This window comes from Daphnia magna, linkage group LG1, assembly GCF_020631705.1.
Source record: "Daphnia magna isolate NIES linkage group LG1, ASM2063170v1.1, whole genome shotgun sequence".
Classification (NCBI taxonomy): domain Eukaryota; kingdom Metazoa; phylum Arthropoda; class Branchiopoda; order Diplostraca; family Daphniidae; genus Daphnia; species Daphnia magna.
This window is the reverse complement of record NC_059182.1, coordinates 16,005,595-16,026,080: the sequence shown is the minus strand read 5'-3', so window position 1 is coordinate 16,026,080 and position 20,486 is coordinate 16,005,595. Positions and strand designations below refer to the sequence as shown.

Genomic DNA, 20,486 nt, shown 5'->3' with positions numbered 1-20,486 from the left:
CAGCAGCGTGCGAAAACACTCAGAAAACCCGCGAAACCGCGAAACACACAAATGATACATTTTAACTTTGTGTAAAAGTATTTATAGAAACTTGAAGCTCTGTTTTGTTGCATTTTTTCTTAAGCACTATGATTTTATGTATGTATGTGAAGTCATGAAGTAATTCTTTACATTTCAAAAGCTCAAATTTTATGATGTCTATTAGACAGTAAAATACTACCACTCGCAAGTCTATGAGTTTCCATAAGGGGAAAGAAATGCTTGTCATTAAGTATTACCTTAGGAGCCATTCTGTGATAGGAAAGAATTCTTCGTAAAGGCGTTTGAGCATACAGATTTTGGACTCCTTTACCATAAGGACTCGAGCTCCCGATCGTAGACCCTCAAGCCCCGACTCAAGACCCTCGACCCCTACGTATATAAAGTACTTTAACCTTGCATAACCAAGTTTTGACTAAATAAACCTAAACTAACAAAACCTTTACTAATGTGAATACTGACACATTGAAATTTTTTTGTCTTGCAGCGGAGGGCCTGTGTAAGAATATGGGTCTGCAGTCAGCAACATCATCTTAGGGGATCTAATACCGAGGCTCTCTAACCTCCGTAATGTTGCAACCATCAAATGAATGGCAGGTGATCATGGTTTGCTGAAATTGATGATTTTTAGCATGCTGCAGGAAAGGGCTTGCTTGGGGAAACTGTTGTAACCTTCATTAAAATCTCAACCGCGCCCAACATGCTAAGTAAACGCAACGGCCTTTTCTTGTCGGTCATTATGCACAACAAGTGTGGCCATTTTCATGTACCAAACTTAAAAGATTTTGGTTGGTCTCACTGTCGCACAATACGAAATGGATACTATAACATATGACATAATTACCTTTGATTGATACCCATTCAGCCATATTTCCCCAAAATGGCTGGAACACCTTGCAAAGTTACAAGCAATAACTTCCTTATGCCCTATGCAAATGCAAGCGATTTTTTAAAACCTCTCAGTGCTATTATACTTCGGGCCAATAGAACAATTTCTTTTGGTTAATCAAATGCATAATAACGAGACAGAATTTTATTGGTGATACAAACGAAAATTGTACGATTAATTGAAAAACCTGATTAGGTCGAAGAATTTTTTAGACAAAACTATGCCATCATGCTAGGTCTAGCTTCAGTGGCCTCAAGTTTGTCGTTAACACTTGCAAAACCAGTCCCACCCTTTAAAAAGAAAAAAAAATACAGTGATCCGAATGATTGATGTAAAAGTTTGGCAGCAAATTTAACGGATTTGAGCAAACAACTATATTTACCCTCTGCAAAGGTATTATGTCCTTTTCTTTTAATTTTAATCCTGTAAGAGGGTGAACCATGTCCTTTTTGATCAGTTTTTCGAAACATTCTGTGGTAATAACATCACCGCTAAAATAATGCAGAAAACGGCGAATAAATTAGGAAAATTTTAAAAAAGAAAAAGATAAATGACTTACGTTGGTTTCAGAATGGTGCATGGAACCGAATTGCTAAGAATATCTGGCATTGGAAAGTTCACGTATTCGTAATTATAAAAAAACTGTTCGTACTTAATTTGAATATGACATTTACCTCTGGTGATAGGGCACATATAACGCACTTGGCGACTTATGAGAGCTTTTCCACGTTCGTCGTCATCCTTCGGGGCCAGCGTAAACTTTACATCAATCAGATCTTTGATTTTTAACATTTTTCCGCTGACCGGGCAGTAAATATCTGTAGATGGTTTTGGAATTATAACTGGTTTTGCATCAGGAGTCATAGCTGGGACCCAAAAACTTGGCAAATCCTTTGCTTTATTTCCAGACATGTTGGACAGACTAGAACTGCTAGTAGATGGGTTGCTGCCAGGTAAGCCATCACCTTTCTCAGTTGCTATAAGTATTAAGAAACATAATTTTGAGTTGGAACTAGTAATAATTTTTCGATTCTCACCAATAAATTTCTCCACTTGACTGCGATGGGCTGCAGCTTTAAGTTCATTTTTTTCATTCTCCTCACGCTTGTTTTGTTTTTCATATTCTTTCTGTTGTCTGAGGATTTCTTTTTTCTTGGCAAGATAGTATTCTAAAATGGCTTCTTTGTCAAATAAATATCCATCAGGGCTATAACAAAAGACAAATGGTAGTTTTATTAATTATGAAAGGTTTCATACAACTTCGGACATACCTCACAACTGGATTTCTACAGGGTTGCAGAGTTAGTGAACAACAATCAAATCCTTTGATAGAATCTTTGCTAAATCTTTCTGAAAGAGATCCATACCCAGAGGCTTTAGCATCTCTTTTTTTTTCGTGATAGGTATATACACTTCCTGCCGTGGAATTTCTGGCATGACGCGTCATATTAATAGCCCACAAAAACCCAAAAGCAATTCAACTTCAAATTTAAAACAAATTATATAGAAACTCGTAAATCCTCTAATCAATTTTATGTTTTGCCCAAATATTATCCCCAGTTTCGACTTTCGAGGTCCTCAAACTTGTTGCTAAACAGAATCCAAGTATTTCGTTTTAAGCCAGTTCTTTCTTTCTCCTCTGTTTCTCTCTGGCTCTCTGCATTCAAATAGCTAAAAATATTGAAAATGAATTATAAGTTCAAGATTGACCGATGCACAAATTTAAACGCCTATGTACAGAAAATGTTTCCTGACGTTTCCTCGTGTGGTTGAACTAGAAATTCGGCTTAAATCCCTTAAGTAATTGATAGTTTTATTGTTAGACGCCAGATGGAGGGCTATCACCACGTGTGGGACATTCGACACTATTTTGGAATTGATTAAAAAATTACCACGGTTTTAATCGCTATTTTGGGGGGGATGACGTTGTGAGAAATTATTCAAAACCAAAATACTTTTAACAGTTAAATACTTTTGTACGCAAGCTACCTGTCAATTATCTCCCATTGATTATAAATACCTTCTAAAGAAAATGGGAAAAGGAAAAAATGGATTGCCTGACAGGTTTGTGCATAATCAGATTTACTAAAATTAATAAATAGATCTAAAGCATTGCGATAATTTATAAAGCTTGGATTCATTTGTATTAACTGTTACATTATGTTTTGTTGTTTTTGTATCTAGATGGCTGGACTATATATCAATTGGACAGGAAATCCGAGGAGTCCCGATTATTGCCTGCAAAGTTCCTTTGAGAGAGGTATGCCACTGATTCTATTCTTTTCCCATATAGCTTACTAGATGGCAAGGAAATACAATTAGTACTTTTTTGGTGGCATAAGAAATTTCAGCTTCACCAGTCCTAGGTTTGTGTGGGGAAAAAAAAGGCTAGTTTCAGAAAACATCATCGGTCTGGTTAGCATCCACTATCTCTCCTTAATCGTTTGCAACTTTTAAAGGTTTTGCTCAAATGTGTGATCCACAGCAAGCTGTTCTACTGATTCTTAGGCTTCTTGAATTATGGAAATATTTAACTTGAATTCAAAGATGCAAATAGTTCTAAATATTGCTACCAAAGGTTGAAGTAAAAGCAGAAAAAGAAAACCCAAATCAGATGATTATAATGACTTGTGCCTACGTTCTTTTGTCGGCCAAGACATGTTAATTGTGGAACTCCACGGGAGATTTTTAACGCCTATTTCATCAAATTTATCTTTGGACACGATGTCAGGTTTTCCTTTAAAGCGTCTTGGGGCTGTTTCTTTCCCTGTTCGTTTCTGAAGGGTTCATGATTTTATTTTTTCAAGAGGTCTAGGTCGAATTATTTCCAGCCGAGTTTATCCTTTTAGGTAAAGAAAAAAGATTTTTAGACTCTTGATTTCCCGCTGAGATTAGAATCGTATTTAAAAACGCTACCTAGTGAGAACAGTCCGGTATTTAAAAAAGAGAAAGAAAAAAAAAATGATGCGCCATCTAACGACGTAGGTCACTTGTGGAATGCCTCGCCATGGATGACGAGAAGGGATAGAAAATAACAAAGATGTATGTCTGTTACATTCCACCTTGTCACTGTTAGGAAACAACACGAGCAAAAGATGGGAATCCCGTTCGTCTTTTTCGTCTTCTTCATGTTGTGATTTATGGCTTGATGCATGTTTTCGCCTCGATCCATCGTGCTGGCGCGTTGACCGAATCCCGGTGGAACACCGCCTTGTCGCTTTGTTCCATCCTTTCCCTCCCTCACTCTCTCCCTTACTCCGAAGAAGACATTGCTGGCCTTCCCCATGCAATTCTGTTCGTTTTCTTCACAAGCAAGTCTGACCAGTGCGAAGTCATACGGGGATGTCATGGTTAAAGGACCACTATACGAGGTGACAGGTGAGGGTAAAGAATTGCGTTGTTTACCCCATTGGGCACCTTCTTCTACCTTTTGTGTCGTACGACAGACTTCAGAAGACGAAGAAGGATCACACCAAAGACTGGTACCATCGGAGAAAAAAAAAGGGAAGGGGGTTAAAAAGCAGGGAATGGGGATGAAAGGCCATGAGAATAGAATATACAGATAGAGAAAAGAAATTTTTGACTTGCAATGAGGTCTCCTTGTTGACTTGATGGGGGGCCGCCACAGCCTTTACCTCGTTGACCGTCTTTTTTTTTTTTTTTTTTTTTTTTATAAATATCCACGTCGCTTTTTCTCATCTTTGCCCCTCCGCGATGATTTCTTCTTTCATACTTTGGTTTTTTCCCTCCTTCACAATTGAACCATAAAACTTAAAAATACAAATAAAGCATTTGACCAAATTTGCGGCAAAGTCCGATCATTGATAGCTGGTCGGATAATCTGGGTTCTATAATCCTCTGGTCAAATATAAAAAAAAAAAAATAAAGATGTCTTTATGCATATCAATTGAAAGTATCCGGATATTGGCTCTTTGTGTGTTCCTAAGGAAAGTGAGATTAGGAATGCCATATAAGTTTCTGTAGTGGCAGTTCTTATATGATATTTCCTGTCTCGGGTCTCCCTTTTTCTTTCTTCGTCCGTCTATGTGTCTATGTCTGTTGAAGAGAAAAGGAGAACTGCATGCAATGGTGGGGGTTAGAAACATTTGAACAACTTCCTGATAAAAAAAAAATGAAAAAATAGCTGTGCTGATTTGAATCGGGCCAACAGGGGGTGTGGGTCATTTCCCCCCAGCAGCAGAAGCCATCTGCCTTTCGATCAAGTATCTTTTTTCACTTTTCTATATAGAGCATGTATACCATTGCAGCTATTTTTCTTTATGTTCTTTTGTCATGTTGTTTTGTTTAATAAGGCCCTGTAGCCACCTCGTCGCGTTTTCCTTTTTTTTTTTTCATAGAAACAATAAGGGAAGAAACTATTTTTTATATATTTTTTTTTTTTGTAAATGTTTAAACCAAACGCTTTTGTCTGTTAACCATCAGACTGGTAGTGAACGATAAATCCTCTGTCTCACGTCAGTCATTTTTTTCTAACCGTTTCTCTCTGAAATTCATTGGCCCAATGAGGACGACAGCCTACAAACTGTGAAACTGTAGACGCTGCGTTGAGCGCGTGCCCCTCCGTGATCTACAATGCCCGTCTTTCTAATTTGACGTAACGATGACGCGAAGCACGAGCTACTTGTATATTTTCAAGGGAGAGGAGGGTGGTTTATTTCATTATTTATTTTTTCCTGTGTGTTTTTTTGGTCTTCACAAAAAAAAAAAAAAAATTCCCCCTCAGTGTCCTGAAATTGGATAGGAGCATATTGTTAAAGAATATGTGCGTTTAAAATCGAGTAGCGCCAAACAGATTAGATTACCGGATAATAAAGTAAAAGTTTCATTTCGTTCCTCTGTTTTTAAAATATTGTTTTGTTTTTTATTGAAAAAAAAACAAACAAACTAAACAGTTGATCGGATGGAACTCTGATAAAAAATAACAACAAAAAGGTACGCGCGATGGGTGGTGGTGGATGACAGCTGCGGTCCACTGCTGTGGAAAAACGATCTATATTTGTATTATCATCTGCGTGTGTGTGTGTGTGTGTGTGTGTGTGTGTACACAGTATATATTGGGAGACAAAGTAAGAGAGAAAAGAAACAGGAGATTGGGAGTGACTAATGAGCCTTCTATTCTCGTAGTAGACTAGTAGAGAGAGTTCCTTTTTTTTTCCCTCTCCCTTTTTTAAACAAATGTCGAAAAGACAGAAGGGGATAGCCCCCCCATGCCATCTGCAACGGGTCCCATCTGCCCGTTGTTTCAGGTTGGGCTCTTAGCTTCTGGCCTCCCTCGCCATGGAACGGCGTCTATCTGATGGATATGAAAGATCATTTAGCACACGGTCCGTTTGGCAAATTGACCTACTGGTCATCTTGTTGGAGAGAGACCATTTTTCTTTTTTGTTTTTCCAGCCCACGTATGTTTGGTATGTGTTGTTTTAGAAAGAAAAAGAACACTGGGCAATCCAACAACCTGGGTGGTTTTTTTTTTTTTTTTTCTTCAATGTCCCAGGGCAGCAGTTATTGGGTCTTTTTCCGTACATACATTCAGCCGTCGATTTCTTTTTGGGGAACATAACACAAAGAGGGGGGGAATCGGAAGTCCTGCTGTGCCAATTGTTTGTTGACCGTGACGTTGTGTGACTGTGACGCACGCCAATTGTTTGCACGATTCAGTCATCGCAGGCAAACAGAGGTGGAAAGTACAACAGTCAATTGGCAGTCACGCTGCCACCTTTTTTAAAAATCAATTTCCCCTCTCCTATCCTTACGTTTTTTTGGCTCTTTTTCTTTCTCCTATATGTTTCTGTCCGCCTTCCTACGAAATCCTCCTGAAATGAAATATGTGGGGTCGTATAGTCTAGTCGTCTTCGCCTCGTATAGGAAAACTAACCAAGAAAAATACGTGGCAAGGGACGAAAATTGTGTGTTACGCATTACTGCGTACGTTCAGGCATCGGCAACAGGAGAGAGAAAGACAATGATGGAACGATCCGACCCGATAGATGATTGGTTATTTTATTTATTTTTTTTCCCCTCTCTCTTTAACGTATCAACAAAATGTTTTGGCTTGCCAAGTCTCTCTGCTGGGTTATGTATATGCGCTTGGATGTCTTTGGGATGTTGTTGTTGTGTGTTGTCAACGGCGGGACATTTAAATGTCCCGCCGCGCACATAGTGAAAACTTGAGGCCCGATGTATATGTGTGTGTGCTGTAGCTGGGAACATCTGTTCGATTGCTGCCCGGCAGGAGGGCCACGCGTTCCTTTTTTTTTTTCTTTTTGATATTTCTCTTTTTTCTTTCGTAGTTCTAAAAGGGAAAGAAAATATTTATTCATCTTCGTAAAAGAAAAAAAAAATCTTAATTTTCTTTTAATATTTTTATTTATTTTTATTTTTTCTATTTTCTCTCTTTTTTTGTTTTCTTCGTGTCTGGTGAAGACGGGAGGAATGTTGTTACCACTAATAAATCGCCATCAAAATAGAGCCTCGGCCTAATTAGAATTGTAAATGCGCACGACGATGAACTACTTGCCTGCCCCTTTTTCTTCTGCCCTGTGAACTGGAGAAGAAGAAGAAGAAGAAACACAAAACACGGAGATCACATAATTAATGGGCAAAAGAGTTACTTCACTCTTGCGAGCTGTGGCCTTTTCATTAAGGGACTTTCTACCACTTGCGAGAAGTTTACGCATCGACAAGGGGCGGCCTTAAACAAGCTTTAGTTGATGAAGCGTTGACTGTGGTCGAATTGATTAGTCAGATGAAAGCCAAAAGAAACTAGAAAAATAAGAGGGAAAGAGAGGGGGGGGGGAAAGAAAAAGAACGAGAGGAACCCTAGGTGAGTTACGAGTCGCTAGGAATGTCCATAAAGAATATACACACAATATCTACGGACGGAGATATTTTCTTTTGCTTGCTGGGCACTGTGGCTGGATCTCTCCTTTCCGTTTCTCTCTCTCTCTCTCTCATCCCGGGTGGGGTCTCTTCTTCTTCATTTTTTCTTTCTTTCTTTCTCATCCTTTGACGGTTGATAGCCGATTAGCTTGATTGACAGAGTCAGGGGTCAGATGACACAACTGCCGTCGTAGCCAAAAAGCCATTGATTTCCAGGCGAACTGATCGTGGGCACCCCTGGTGCTAAACACTCCTCTAATCGGCGGATCCACCGGCTGATTTTTTGTCCCTTTCCGCATTGAAAAAGAAAATACTTTACGTTCTTCTCTATTCGTGTGTGTATACATAAAGACTTTTTCTTTTTCTTTTTTTTAAAGGGGGGAAACGATGGGGGTCTTTCTCTGTCAATTCGGTGGGGGTGTCTCGTAATTCCTCGGCTCGTCGGGCTAAATTAAATATGATAACGCGCCCAAAACTATAAAAGAAACAAGTTTTTTTTTTCTTTTCTTGTGACTGGAATTTTTTTCTTTTTCTAAAAATTTGGGGGACTTGTAGTGAATACAACCCGTGTGTTCCGCATGTGGAGGGGTAGTTGCGTCGCGCGGTCCCATTTGTACGGGGGTAGTACCACCACCAACCAGTTCCGTGGGTTTTCTTTTGTTGTCAGTGGGACGTCTTTTCCTTAACTGTAAAATAATGAGACGAAATGGAAGGAAAAGTAATAGCAATCACAACCTTCGTTTATAGGGTTACGTTGGTCGGGGTATTGAATGTCTAACCATTTTTGTATCCCTTTTTTTGTGTGTTGTTGTTGTTGGATCCGATGGTGGGCGGCACATTGTTGCGTTTCCAGCCTTTTCTCTTGAATTTTCTTTTATTTTGGAAATGGGACGAGGCAGTTGCGTGTACCTGGTTTGAGTAGAAAATCCGAAATGTGTTTATTTGAAAACACCAATTCGTCAATTCATCCATTGCTGGCGACGAAATAGGAAAGAATTCAATTCCTTTTTGTAAATTTATGGAAAATATTTGATTTAAAACAAAAAGTAGAAAGGATGGCTCGCGTCGGCCATCCACGCGCCGCATCATTTCCATATGTTGTACGATCGAGGTGGTATAAAGCATCATCATTATACCAAGCGGCCCCGCTTTAATTCTCCTCCTCTTCTTTTATTAAAATTGTGAGAGAGATTAGACGCGAGATTAAATTCTCTCGCCTTTTGAACTGCGTTTTCTCTCTCGGATGGCAGCCACACGTTGAGACGGAGTCGTGAATAGCAACTTGTTATTGACGCGCAATACAAATCGATAACACGGAATTTATCCGAATCGGTCATGCCTCACGCGTTTCAACTTGTTTAACGACGACTGTCGAGGGGGTCTTGTTGTTGTGGTATCTCTCTCTTTCTCTGTGTGTCTTCGCACACAACAACACTTGTTCGATTCTCCATGCAGTGTTTGTTGTTACAGGCTAAGACCCCGTCTAGTCGTTCTCAGTTGGTTGCTTGATTTAAATCTGTGTGTGTGTGTGTAACAGTTTCGAGAGGAACACACGATGAAAGAACGAAAAAGAGAGGGGAAACAAAAATCGACGCAGACAAAGTGGTTTGATGTCGGCGGCGGCGTCTATTTCTTTTTTTTTTCTCTCTTCTTCTTCTTTCTATTCGTTCCCCTACTAGAGCTATTAGACTTCATCATGTCTGACAGTAATTCGGCGAGACTTGGGTTGATGCATCGGCCGACTGCAATTGACCGTGCCGTGTTGTTGCTGTCGTCGAGCGAAGGAGGACACGAGGGTTTAAAAAAAAAATTTTTTATAGCTGTCGTGAGCATCGGTTATGAAATATAGCCGCCTGTCCGCCTCTTTCATTTTCATAGTTCAAGACACTCGAGCACACAGCGAGAGAGAGAGGAGGTGTACACACAGAACGCGGATATGTTGTTGATGGCGGCAGCAACAGCAGCTTCGGTGTTTGCAACGCGTCGCGTTAGTTGTCTTGTCCACATTTACTGGCGCCGTCTTGCTGCGTTCTCGATGATGGATTTTTTTCTGCCAACAACAACAAAACGCAACAAAACAAACGTTTGGAAAGAGAAACGAACGCGGGAGACTCCACCCACCACGGATAGCCGTCAGTCCGGCGACTTGTTTCACCTGAATTGAGTTTGCCGTTTTTTTCACGGCCCTTTCAACTCTGTTTGCCGTCTAGTCTTTTCTTTTGTTGTGCTGTGTTTTTATTTGTCGGTGTTTGCAAACAAAGCCGACACGCCTTTCTTTTTTTAAATTGAAAAACTGGGAAAGGGTTACGAGTTATTATTATGATATTTTCAATTCTTTCTCACGCATCATTCATTATTGAAATAAGAGGGGGGTTCCCCCCCTGCAAGTAAATCTCGACCGAAAGATTTAAAAGAAAGTGATAAAGAAAACTCCCATTTTTCTCGGCTCTTGTTCAAATTGAATTCCTCTCAATCTTTGCATCTGAAAATGTTTCCCCCTCTCTTTTCTGGGTGGAAGTTATCGTCCTCGCTGACGTCTTTCACCGTAGATTATGCAAATTGTAATTGAGGAGAGAGAGAAAGGTGGGGGAGAGCCAAAAAACAAAAAAATAAGGAGACGAACGCCATTGCCTCGGATCAATTGATGACGGGGCTTTCTCTATCGGGATATCATTTTTCGTTGTGATTTCCCAAAGTGATGTAATAAAAAACCCCACCAGCCAAAACATTCGAATATCCTCGGATGGTGTGTAACCATTAGTGAGGAATGAGCTCCAAACGAGAGGTCACGTAGTATAATACCGATACAATTTCCACTAGACTTAATTGGTTTGAAGTCGATCAATATATGTTACCTGATCAATACCGAGAAAGAATCGTACAGTGGAGAGCAGACACGCAAAAGCGCTGTATGCAAATGTCCGCTAGGATCCCAATTTACTTTGCGATTGTTTCGTGTCGGTAACGCTATACCCAAAGTGGAAAGGAACGTTGAAAGAGAATCGAGAGAGAAAATTGTAATTTGTTCACGCGTTGCGGTCTCCTTCGTGAGTTGGCATTCGAGCCACGTTACCGGCCCGCTCTATTGTCTCATTACGAATCGTTTGTGTTGCTGCCAAGTGTAGGCAATCAACGTCACGCAGTGAAAGATTGAGTGAGAAGAAAAGAGAGAATAATAGCGGCGCCGTAATTTTTTAGCGTAGCTTTGTGTTGTGACACCTTTCGAATTGATATATCCTCATTTCCATCTTTCTTTTTTTAATTTACAGGACCTGCTTCGCTGTTCTCTCAGACGAGAGCATTGGTAAGTGTAATGTTATTAATTATTTAAAGAAGAAAAAAACAAAAAGGAATTACATTTTTTTTGTGTGTGTGTGTATCGCCAACAGGTTCACGCCCGACAATTTGGTGGAAATGGTGCCTAACGTGGGCTGTATCGTCGACCTCACTGCCACTAGTCGATATTACAATCCGCAGGTATACATCTTTTTTGCACCTTTCCTTTCTTTTTCGCTGTTGCCAACGGTGATAGTGTTATGCATATTTGCTTTCCTTTTTTCTTTTTCTTCGACGTGTATTTATTCGGTTTCTCGTTGTTTATGGTTTAGGTTTTCATCGAACGCGGGATCCACCACGAGAAGATCTTTTGCGCAGGACACGTCGTCCCGAAATCAAAGACAGTGAGAAGGTAAGTCCACACACAAAGTATAATGTCATTGTCTAAGGTTGCGTATGTATATCGTGAGCGTGTCCAAATGTTGAGGATTTTTTTCTTCTTTTTTTTTTTTTTTTTCGTTTGCGGATGGATGACTTCTACATTCTCGTGAAAGGCCCTTCTTTTTTTGTTTTTAAACATTTTTTTTTTTTTTAAATCTGAGGTAAAAGAATTTGTAATAGCTTGGCAAGGTTGTTGCATAATTTTTTAGACAAAGGCGGACATTCTCGAGTTGAAACGAAAACAAAACGAGAAAAAAAAAAAAGAGTAAAGAACAAGTTGCCAAGGTAAAAGTCATCGTCAGAGTCCGGTTGGTTTGAGCGTCGTGGCGCCACCAGTCAGCGCACACGAAAGGCCGGGGCATCCATCACAATCTATTACGGCTCGCGACTGAGGGGGGGATGTTGCCGTGCGCATATGCATACACGTATACATGCAACAACAGCAGGAACAGCAGCACGTTTTTTTATCATTTTTCCAAGTTTTTCTTGAGCGCGCATTTTAAAATGTTGAAGGTCTGTGATTCCGCCGCGTAGTAATTGCCCACCCCAGCTCTCGGGTCCCACCTCCTCCCAGTCTGTACTCTGTGAACTGATGTGTTGTTTCGTGGTATACACAATCTGGCAGTGTGGGAAGGACGTGCAGTCTTAAAAAGAAGAAAAAAAAAGGGAATAATAATTTAAGAAAAATGATGGAATGCGGATTACAGGTTGTCAAAGTGTGAGAATGGCTTGTAATGCGGCTCGTGATCCGGCTAATCTTGTAGTAGGTGATAGTAGCCTCCCATCTTGTCCTCCTGCCACACGGTTTATATTTTTCCTTTTCCCATGGAAAAGTTCGAATTGGAATGAAGAAGAAGGGAGGCTAAATGAACCCTCAGACGCGCAGCGATGTGCTGGGTGGTTTGAGAGGTAGAAAATGTTATGGGAGGTGGATTGTTGTAGATAAGCACCTCGCGCTTTTTTTCTCGTTTTTTTGATGGCCATGTTTGGTCACACAACAAGAGAGCCCAATGACGCGCGGGGTGATCACCTTCTCCTCTCTTTTCTTCTTCTTCTTCTTCTTTTTTTTTTTTTTTTGACTCTATACGTTATACTATATTGCACAGCTCCTTCTTGCTCAGCGGGTTATCGCGTTATAAACTGCGCCCCGGTTGTAAATCAACATTAGAACCGATCCGGCGTGTTTTTTTCTTCTTATTGTTCGCACTAACGCCTCTTCGAGCCATCTCTCTCCCGTTCTCTTGCGCTATAAACTCCCCGCTCTTTTTCTTTCTTGTTCGTTTGCAAGCAGAGAGAGAAAGAGAGAGAGAGAGAGATCAGGCGTGACCTACTCGAATTTTCGGCATTTCTCTTGTTGTATAAACAACATACTTTGGCCACCCTCTATTGCCTCCCCTTGGCCGGCTCGCGCTTGTTTAACAGACACGAAAACAGGATGAATCGCTTCGTTTTTTTGATTGCCATCCGACAATGCCGCAATTTATGACCCGTGTTCATGAAAAATGCCGATTGCGCTTATCATTTCTTTTTACATTCTTTCTCTCGGCTGGTATCGTGCGCTTCTCGTTCTTTATTGGCGATATCCCATTTCATTTCTTGTTTTTATTTTTTGATCAATAAGGAAATGTATACAACCGAAATATTCACTATCTTCGAGTGGCTTGCCGCTTCGGCAAGTCACTCGAATTCGTCCGTTGCAAGGCACCATTTTTCTGTTGTTGTATACGCAAGCCAACATCCAGGTGATGAATGTTTGCTAGAACATTGTTTATGATTAGCAAACTCCTGTCTTCCGAAAAAAATGATGATTGTCCATCTTGATTGCTTGCAACAGGAGAACCCGAAAAAGAAAACTGCCTTTTTTTGGAGAGGTTGAAAATGAATGGTGAGAACCATCGTAGTGGACAAGCACCTCTTTTTTTCTTTTTCCCCCAAAGTTTTCTTTCTGTTTGGTCATCCTCGAGGCTCTTGCGTTTTCCCTCTTTTTCAAACTAGCACTAAGCGAGAAATTGTTCGGTTGTTGTTTATTCCGCTCGTGATGACCAAACATCGTTCTCTTCTTCCTATCGCTTGTTGCTTTCCACCTTGTTCGAGCTATTTGTTGTTGTTGCTGCTGCTGCTCTCTTTGCTTATCTGTAAACGCCGAAACAGATTTGTTGCGTCGCTTGTACATCCCCACACCCTAATACTTGGTTACTGCCCTAGCCCCCCTGCTGCCTCTTATTTGTCCAGCCTTTCAAAGTCGATCAGCCCTCAACAAGTTGACGTATTCAGTACCGGCCCCTCTTGTCCTTCTCCTTCACATTTTTACTGCTCCACTATTGTTTCAATCTTCTCGAAAAAGGCTAAAGGACATTTTCCTTTTTTCCGGATTGTGATCCTTCACTAAACGGAGAAGACACTTGCTACTCCCACATTATTTGTTATTACTCGAGAAAAGCCATCATTTTTCGAGTAGGTCTTTTAAAGAAAGGAGAAATGGAATAGAACAATTTTTTTTTTGTTGAATGTTTGATTGTTTTGAATCTTTTCTCTTTCTGGTTGGGTGGATTGAATGATGAAAAAGGTTAGGTTCAAGGGTTAAGTATCTTACCAGCGGATTTAATGACTCCGCCCTGCTAAACCTCCTCCGGAAAAGGTTCTTTAATCAGCTCCGAATTCATTGATTTTTTTTTCTCTCTCTCCTCCTTTATCCATAATACAATAGTGCAAATAACAATTGATGAATGACATTCTTTTTATTTTGGAAAAATCTGTTCACAACTTGTTCATTTTTAGAAACAACAAAACTCCGCCTTTCTTTCGGATCTTGAGGTTAAAGAAAAGAAAAAATGTACTGTATTTACTAGCTATTCTTTTTCCTCCTTTATTCTCGAAATCTTCGCCCTTTTTTGTTTTGTTTTGTTTTGTTTTTTCCATATGGAAAAAAAAAAAAGAAAAACGTTTTGTTGGTTCTTTAGCTGCTCCTGCTGCTTCTGGTGGTCCGTTGGTATTCTTCGGGTGTTGGTATTTATTTTTATATTTCTCCTTGTCTTGTGCGTTGGAGACACATAAGACAGAGCGAAGGGGAGCCGGTCCACATTAGAAAGAACAGAAAAAAGGAAAATGTCGTTGGTTTTATTTTGCTATGTATGCATACGCGTTCAGTCTCTCTTGTCTTTTCTTCGCCAATGCGTGTGAAGAAACTTGTTCTTTATGATGGACCCCCTACTCGGTTTGTTTGAACTGAACGCCTTCAACTGTGCGCGCTCGATGGGTACCCAGTAGGTAAAAAAAAAAACTTTGAGGAAAAAGAAAGAAAGAAAGAAGGGAACCCCACACAGACACAAAAAAACGCACACAATCGGAAGAACAACACGTTAAAAGAGAAAAAAGAGAGAAAAGAATATAAAACAAGCTGAGTATTTGCTCAAGTCTTTTGTCTCCCTTGTCTCTTCTTTTTCTCTTCTCTCTCTCTTGTCTTTCAGTTTTTTAACTGTTTCCCTTTTGTTGGGTGTCGTAGTAGTGGCTTGTCGGACAAATTGGGCAGTAAGAAAAATTCCGCTGGAATCGGGACCTGGAAGAGAGAGATAACCCCCTACTGTCGGATGCAGTATATATTTGGTTAAGGGCCATGCATAGAGAGATAGAGGTGCTTTCGTTATGTGAGGTGGTACCTTTTTTTTTTATTATTTTTCATGTTCTCGCTTTTGTTTTTCGAAACTATGGCCACCACCCCCCGCAAAAGGTTCAGATCGTCCATCTTTAGGTCCGTCTTTTTCTTTCTTTTTTTATCTTTGAAATGAGTTTGCCGTGCATTTTTGCGGTAATTTCCCCCCAGCGTGCCCCCTCTGCGTGGGGGTGTCTGTGTCGAGAAGTTGGTCGTGTTCTAGTGCGAAGAAGAATCATATAAATATAAAGAGGCTTTTGTGACTTCTTGTTGTTTTAGTGTGTCGTTGGGGCGGAGTCGGTAAGAAAAGTCCGATGCTGAGGGTGCGAGAGTGTATATATATATATAACACCCGCCGTGTGGCTTATGCGAGAAGCAAGATGAACAAGCATGATAAACTGAAAAAGAGGATGGAAAGGTATTCGGTTGTTGTTTTTTTTTTTTTTTACCTCTGGTGGGTACACGAAAAAAAAAGAAAACGTAACATGGGGAATCTGAAAATGCCAGGCCCCACACCAAGTTGATTTTCTTATTTATTTTTGACTTTGGTCTGTTGTGGCCTGTGTTCGGAGCCGCCCTTCTTCATATATTGATTCTACCGGCCGGCCCATGCCCGCTATGGATTTGTATGGACACTATATAGGTGGTACGCATTTACGTAGTGCCGCACGTAAAACTACTACCACCACCACAACAACAACGACGACGTGTGTGTGTGTGAATAGAGAAAAGGAGATGGCAAAGAGAAAATAGGAAGAAAAAACCCATATGTGATGAGCTCGGCAAGGAATGTTTCGATTTTCCTGGCCAACACCCGGGCTGTTGGGCCGCCGCCGACCAACAGCATTTTCTGAAGGCCTATTGAATAAATATTTCCGCTTGGTATTTATACATGTGCTTGAGCAACAGGGCGGCAGTTTTTTGTTCATCTTCTTCTTTTTCTCTTAAAGAGAATTCACCTACGGGGCATTCGATTGATCGATTCAGAATGTCCGTTGTATCTTGTGTGTTTGGCTCGGCCTGACGAGGCTTGTGTGTACGCGCAACTGGAAACTTTTATGTCATGGCCGACACATTTATCACGTGATTGGCTTTCTTCTCTTCCTCGCCCCTTTCCCATTCGAAATTCTCGTCTCTTATTTTTCCGCCTTTTGCCCCATGTCGTAAAAGCGTGTGGAAGAAGGGGAAAAATTATTTATTTATGTTTTTGAAAGATGATCTAATGTCCTTTTCTTTATTCCCCCACCCCCCTTTTTTTTCGTTTTTTCTTTCCTAATTGGCGTCTTTTGTTGCCGGTTTTTGTCCGCCCTTATTTTCTTCTTCTTCTTTGCAGATTCTTTCAGGTGGTGGACGATTTTCTTCACAACGTCAATTCCCGAGGTGAGTGTGTGTCATTGTTGATCGTTTTTCTTTTACGACTGACGTCTCTAAACAAGTAGAAAAAAGAGATAGAGACGGGGAAAAACCGTTCGAGACGTGTGGTGTCCAGCTAAGAAGATTTATCAATGTCTTTATCGTTTGTTTGCAGGCAAAGTTTTGATGGTGCATTGCACGCACGGGCTCAACAGGACTGGCTATTTGGTGTCGAGGTAAGCTCTGGCCCAGTGCCCATTGGCCGTTTCATCTTTTATTGGATTTTATTTTTACACGACAACAAAATCTAACACATGTCAACTTCGACTAACAGGTACATGGTGGAGCGACGAGGATTTCAACCGGCCGACGCCATTGCAGGTTAATTTTTTGTTGTTGATTTATTCTTATTTATTTTTTTTTTATTGTCGCGCTTTTCAACGTTGATGTTGATCTCTTCATTTTTTTGTGTTTCGTTGACCTCTCGTTTGGGAAACGCGACAGCTTTCAACGAGGCTCGCGGTCATTGCATCGAACGTGAAAACTACCTTGAAGACCTCCATGGAAGGAGCACGTGCACCGACCCTGCCCCGCTCTATCAAAATAGGTACGACGACAAGCTCTTTTTATTTGTTTTGTTCGTGTCCTTTTTCTTTAATCCTCGATGAATTAACCAAACAAATTTAATGTTATTGTTATTTTTTTTGTATTACTTGCAGCGGTGCGGGTTATCACGATGACGACCAAGCTTGCGCCAGTTACGAGCATGAAGAGGAACGTCCAACCTCGTCGAATGGTTTCAACCGTCACGTTGGCCAAACTCGCAGATGGCAACCGAATGAGCAACCGCCTTTCGCCGGTCATCGTGGTCCGCAACGTCAAGCGCATCCTCAGCCTTCGGTCCACAACCAGGACGAGAGATCTGCCGGCCACCACTCTCAGCCAAATACTTGGCGTCAGGGACAGGGCTCGGGCAATCACAGTCACGGCCAAGCGAGCCAGCACGTCAACAAGCCATCGACAACTGCGTACCAAGGTCGCACAAAGAGTCCCGTGCCTCCAACTGGCTACTATGGCCAACACAAGGGTTCATACTACCACAACGTGCCTACCTGCCAAGGGCCAGCCGTACCGAAGCACATTCGCTTTGCGGAACTTTCGCCGCATCACGAGAACGAGGCCCGAATGGATAACTCGGACGATAGACGCAATTTGGCCAGCCGGGAGCGCGGTCGCTCTAATGTCAATCAACTAGTGCAGCAAGGTGGCCATAACAGGTCGAAATCGCCAGCAGTTCAGGTCGTAGGTGAGCGTCGTAGCAACCCATCGGCGTCTGAAGCGTCGACTTCAAAGGTCCGTGAGCGCAGTCAGAACCGCTCTCGTCGCAACGTACCGGACGATCAGTCGACATCGTCGGTCGAGGTTTGCTACGATAGTCGCCTAGAGGAGCCTCCTCCCGTCCAGGGCCAAGAGTTCCGTCATCCCAGTTCCCGAGAAAAGCCTCGAGATCAACGTGAACGATCTGGATCGGGACAAGCCGATCGTCGAGCGTCGGGAAAGAAGATGCGCCATAAAACTGCTAAACGTGGGTCATCGAACGTTGTTGATGATTAATAAAGGAGAGAATGACTCCGATCACGCCGATTCCCGATGTGAGGAAAAATGAAATTTAAGGGAAAAAAAAGGTTTTTTTTCTTTTTGGGTATTTTCTCTTCCCAACATTTTTATCGCATTTTTTTAAAAACCATTTGGATTATTTTTTTTTTGTGTGTGTTTGGGTCTTGGAACGGCGACTACCTTGTGTCAGTTTCAAGTATCAAAGTCTGTTTGGGTTTCGAGCGTGTCGGTATCCTATAGCTGGCGAGAATTTCCCCTCTTGCCGAGTTTTAGAGATGGAAGAAAGCGACGTCTACCAATAAACAAATTCTGGCGAGTTAAAAATATCTAACGCACGCGTTTTGTATGCAAATTTTCTTTTTCTTTTATTATCATCTTCATTTTTTTTTTCCCCCAATTTCGGTGTGAAATTATTCAAACGTTTCGGATTTTTTCCGTCTTTTATTTTTGGATAACGTGTTATTGATCATGCCGACCTTGACCCGTTGGCATAGCGGTGCACAAAAGCTCGCCTCTGCCAATCTTTTTTTTTTTCACGTATCAGTGGTACATAGCAAAGTCCATTTTTCTTTTCTCTTTTTTTTTTTTATTTAACGAAGCACAAATACCTTTGTTGTGTGTGAACTGGTTGATCAAGAAAACGCTCGCAATCATCCTCCCTTTGCAATTTAGTTGCGGGTTTCTCACTTTCCTCAACACCCGTAATTACCAAAGGCACCGAAAAAAACCCGACAAACCTTTTTTGGCGATGGCTCCGTCGATGGTGGGCGGATGCGTTTTTCTTTTCTTTTCTTTTCTTTTTTTGTGCTAACTAACAAATCGACACCAATTTTTGCTGTTATGCTCGGCTCGCTAACAAGGCGCTGTTGTTCATTTGTCGGGATTGTTGGGTGAGGGGGGGGGTACGGACCGTGGTCGCACTTGCACTTTGACGAGTAAGGTGAAAAAGAAAAACATGATTATAACTCATGACGATCGGCCATGAGTTTCTTTTTGCCGCCTCTTTTAAGCGGATTAGATTATACAGCACCACATCATCACTTTTGGCCACCATTCTTGGCTGTTGATGCATTGCTGTGTGTTACCTTTTGCAACTTTCTTTGACCAGCGCTTCTTATTTTATTATTTTATGTTTTTCTTACCCGTTCCGGCTCCGCCAACAACAACAACAAAAAATAAAAGGGTTTTTCTTTTTCTTTTTTCAAATTCTTTTCCCAACTTGTAAATTTGTCTTGTTTTATCATTCTGCCTTGGATGGCAGACAATTTATTTCTAATAAACAACAGCGGGTTGTTCAGTTTAGAAGGAATGTTGTTGTGTGCAATGGCAACGACCGCATTTGGCAATTGAATTGGAAGTTTAAGGTAATTTCACTGGCGAGGAAACGGCAGTCCGTGTTCAACACGTTACTTGACAAGTCGTTTATTTTTATTTATTATATTTTTTTTCTTTTCCTCGTCCGATTGTTTCGATCTGGGTTTTATTTATTTTTTATCTTTTCAACGTCCCAATGTTTTTGTTTCCTCATTTTTCCTGATTAAAACTATTTGGATTGACGTGACTGCGAGCTACTGTTAATCAACCAAAACTGACCTTGCGCTCCTCGATAAATGATTGTTCGCGTTATACAGAGGCGCTTTACATTGGAATGCAGTGGTTGCTTATCGGTCAGTTAGACAATGAGAGAAAGAAAATTGAAACAAATATTTTTTTTTTTTTACCAATGGCGGCATATAGAAATTTGTGGTTAACCCGCCTGACTTTGAAAGCCAAACACATTGTATCTTTTCATCGCGTTCACGTTTGGTTGTGTGTGCATACGTACACTTGTATTCATAAAGGCTGACACTCCGACCCGTTAAATTTATCTTTTCTCTCTTTCGTCGAGGCCCAAGAGATCAATCAAACGGCTTGTCTATCGCTGACACACTGGGAAGTAGTTGACCAATTTCAAAGCCACAGAGCGAGAAAGAGAATAAATCAAACGACACGCGCATACAGATTACCTGTGCAACGATCAATAGCGCTGAGTCTTTCTTTCTTCCATGTTCGATGGACCGATCACTTGGGCGGTGTTCGACTTCTGTTACATTTCCGATCAAGAACCAATTCATTTGCGATCGCTAGATTTAGAAATGGGGAAAAATAAAAGAGAAACGAGAACTTTGAAAAAAAAAAAGGAGGAGGCGTCAACGTTGTAACGTTTTTGCCGCAAAGCTTACTAATCGTCTGGAAAATGTGTGTCTCTGGCACATTGGCCAGCATATATTTTTTTTTTTACCCTCGCGTCTTTTTTTCTTCGATTTCTTTTCATGGAGAGCG

General features: G+C 41.0%; 2 protein-coding genes and 1 long non-coding RNA gene across 5 annotated transcripts; 1 reads left to right on the top strand and 2 right to left on the bottom strand.

Moving 5' to 3' along the window:
• Nucleotides 1-1,057: 1,057 nt before the first annotated feature.
• On the bottom strand, nucleotides 1,058-2,790 carry LOC116927043 (nitric oxide synthase-interacting protein homolog). Of its 3 annotated transcripts, none has more exons than XM_045170149.1 (6): nucleotides 2,667-2,790; nucleotides 2,200-2,599; nucleotides 1,603-2,135; nucleotides 1,488-1,530; nucleotides 1,311-1,419; nucleotides 1,058-1,218 (listed from the first exon to the last, which is right to left on the bottom strand). In XM_045170149.1, the coding sequence occupies exons 2-6, from the start codon at nucleotides 2,373-2,375 to the stop codon at nucleotides 1,147-1,149; spliced, it is 933 nt and encodes a 310-aa protein (XP_045026084.1). In that variant the 5' UTR covers nucleotides 2,376-2,599; nucleotides 2,667-2,790; the 3' UTR covers nucleotides 1,058-1,146. The 3 variants fall into 3 exon arrangements, with proteins under 3 accessions (XP_045026084.1, XP_032789886.2, XP_045026083.1); XM_032933995.2 differs by lacking the exon at nucleotides 2,667-2,790 and having other exon boundaries at nucleotides 1,603-1,905; nucleotides 1,966-2,135; nucleotides 2,200-2,615; XM_045170148.1 differs by lacking the exon at nucleotides 2,667-2,790 and having other exon boundaries at nucleotides 2,200-2,615.
• On the top strand, nucleotides 2,789-18,490 carry LOC116927034 (RNA/RNP complex-1-interacting phosphatase). The gene is made up of 10 exons (XM_032933982.2): nucleotides 2,789-2,992; nucleotides 3,113-3,188; nucleotides 11,098-11,132; nucleotides 11,218-11,305; nucleotides 11,437-11,516; nucleotides 16,528-16,574; nucleotides 16,723-16,783; nucleotides 16,882-16,928; nucleotides 17,052-17,154; nucleotides 17,267-18,490. The coding sequence occupies exons 1-10, from the start codon at nucleotides 2,961-2,963 to the stop codon at nucleotides 18,159-18,161; spliced, it is 1,464 nt and encodes a 487-aa protein (XP_032789873.2). The 5' UTR covers nucleotides 2,789-2,960; the 3' UTR covers nucleotides 18,162-18,490.
• On the bottom strand, nucleotides 2,982-3,984 carry LOC116927087. Its single transcript, XR_004396435.2, has 3 exons — nucleotides 3,845-3,984; nucleotides 3,286-3,770; nucleotides 2,982-3,225 (listed from the first exon to the last, which is right to left on the bottom strand). It is a non-coding gene; the product is annotated as an uncharacterized LOC116927087 (long non-coding RNA).
• Nucleotides 18,491-20,486: the final 1,996 nt, after the last annotated feature.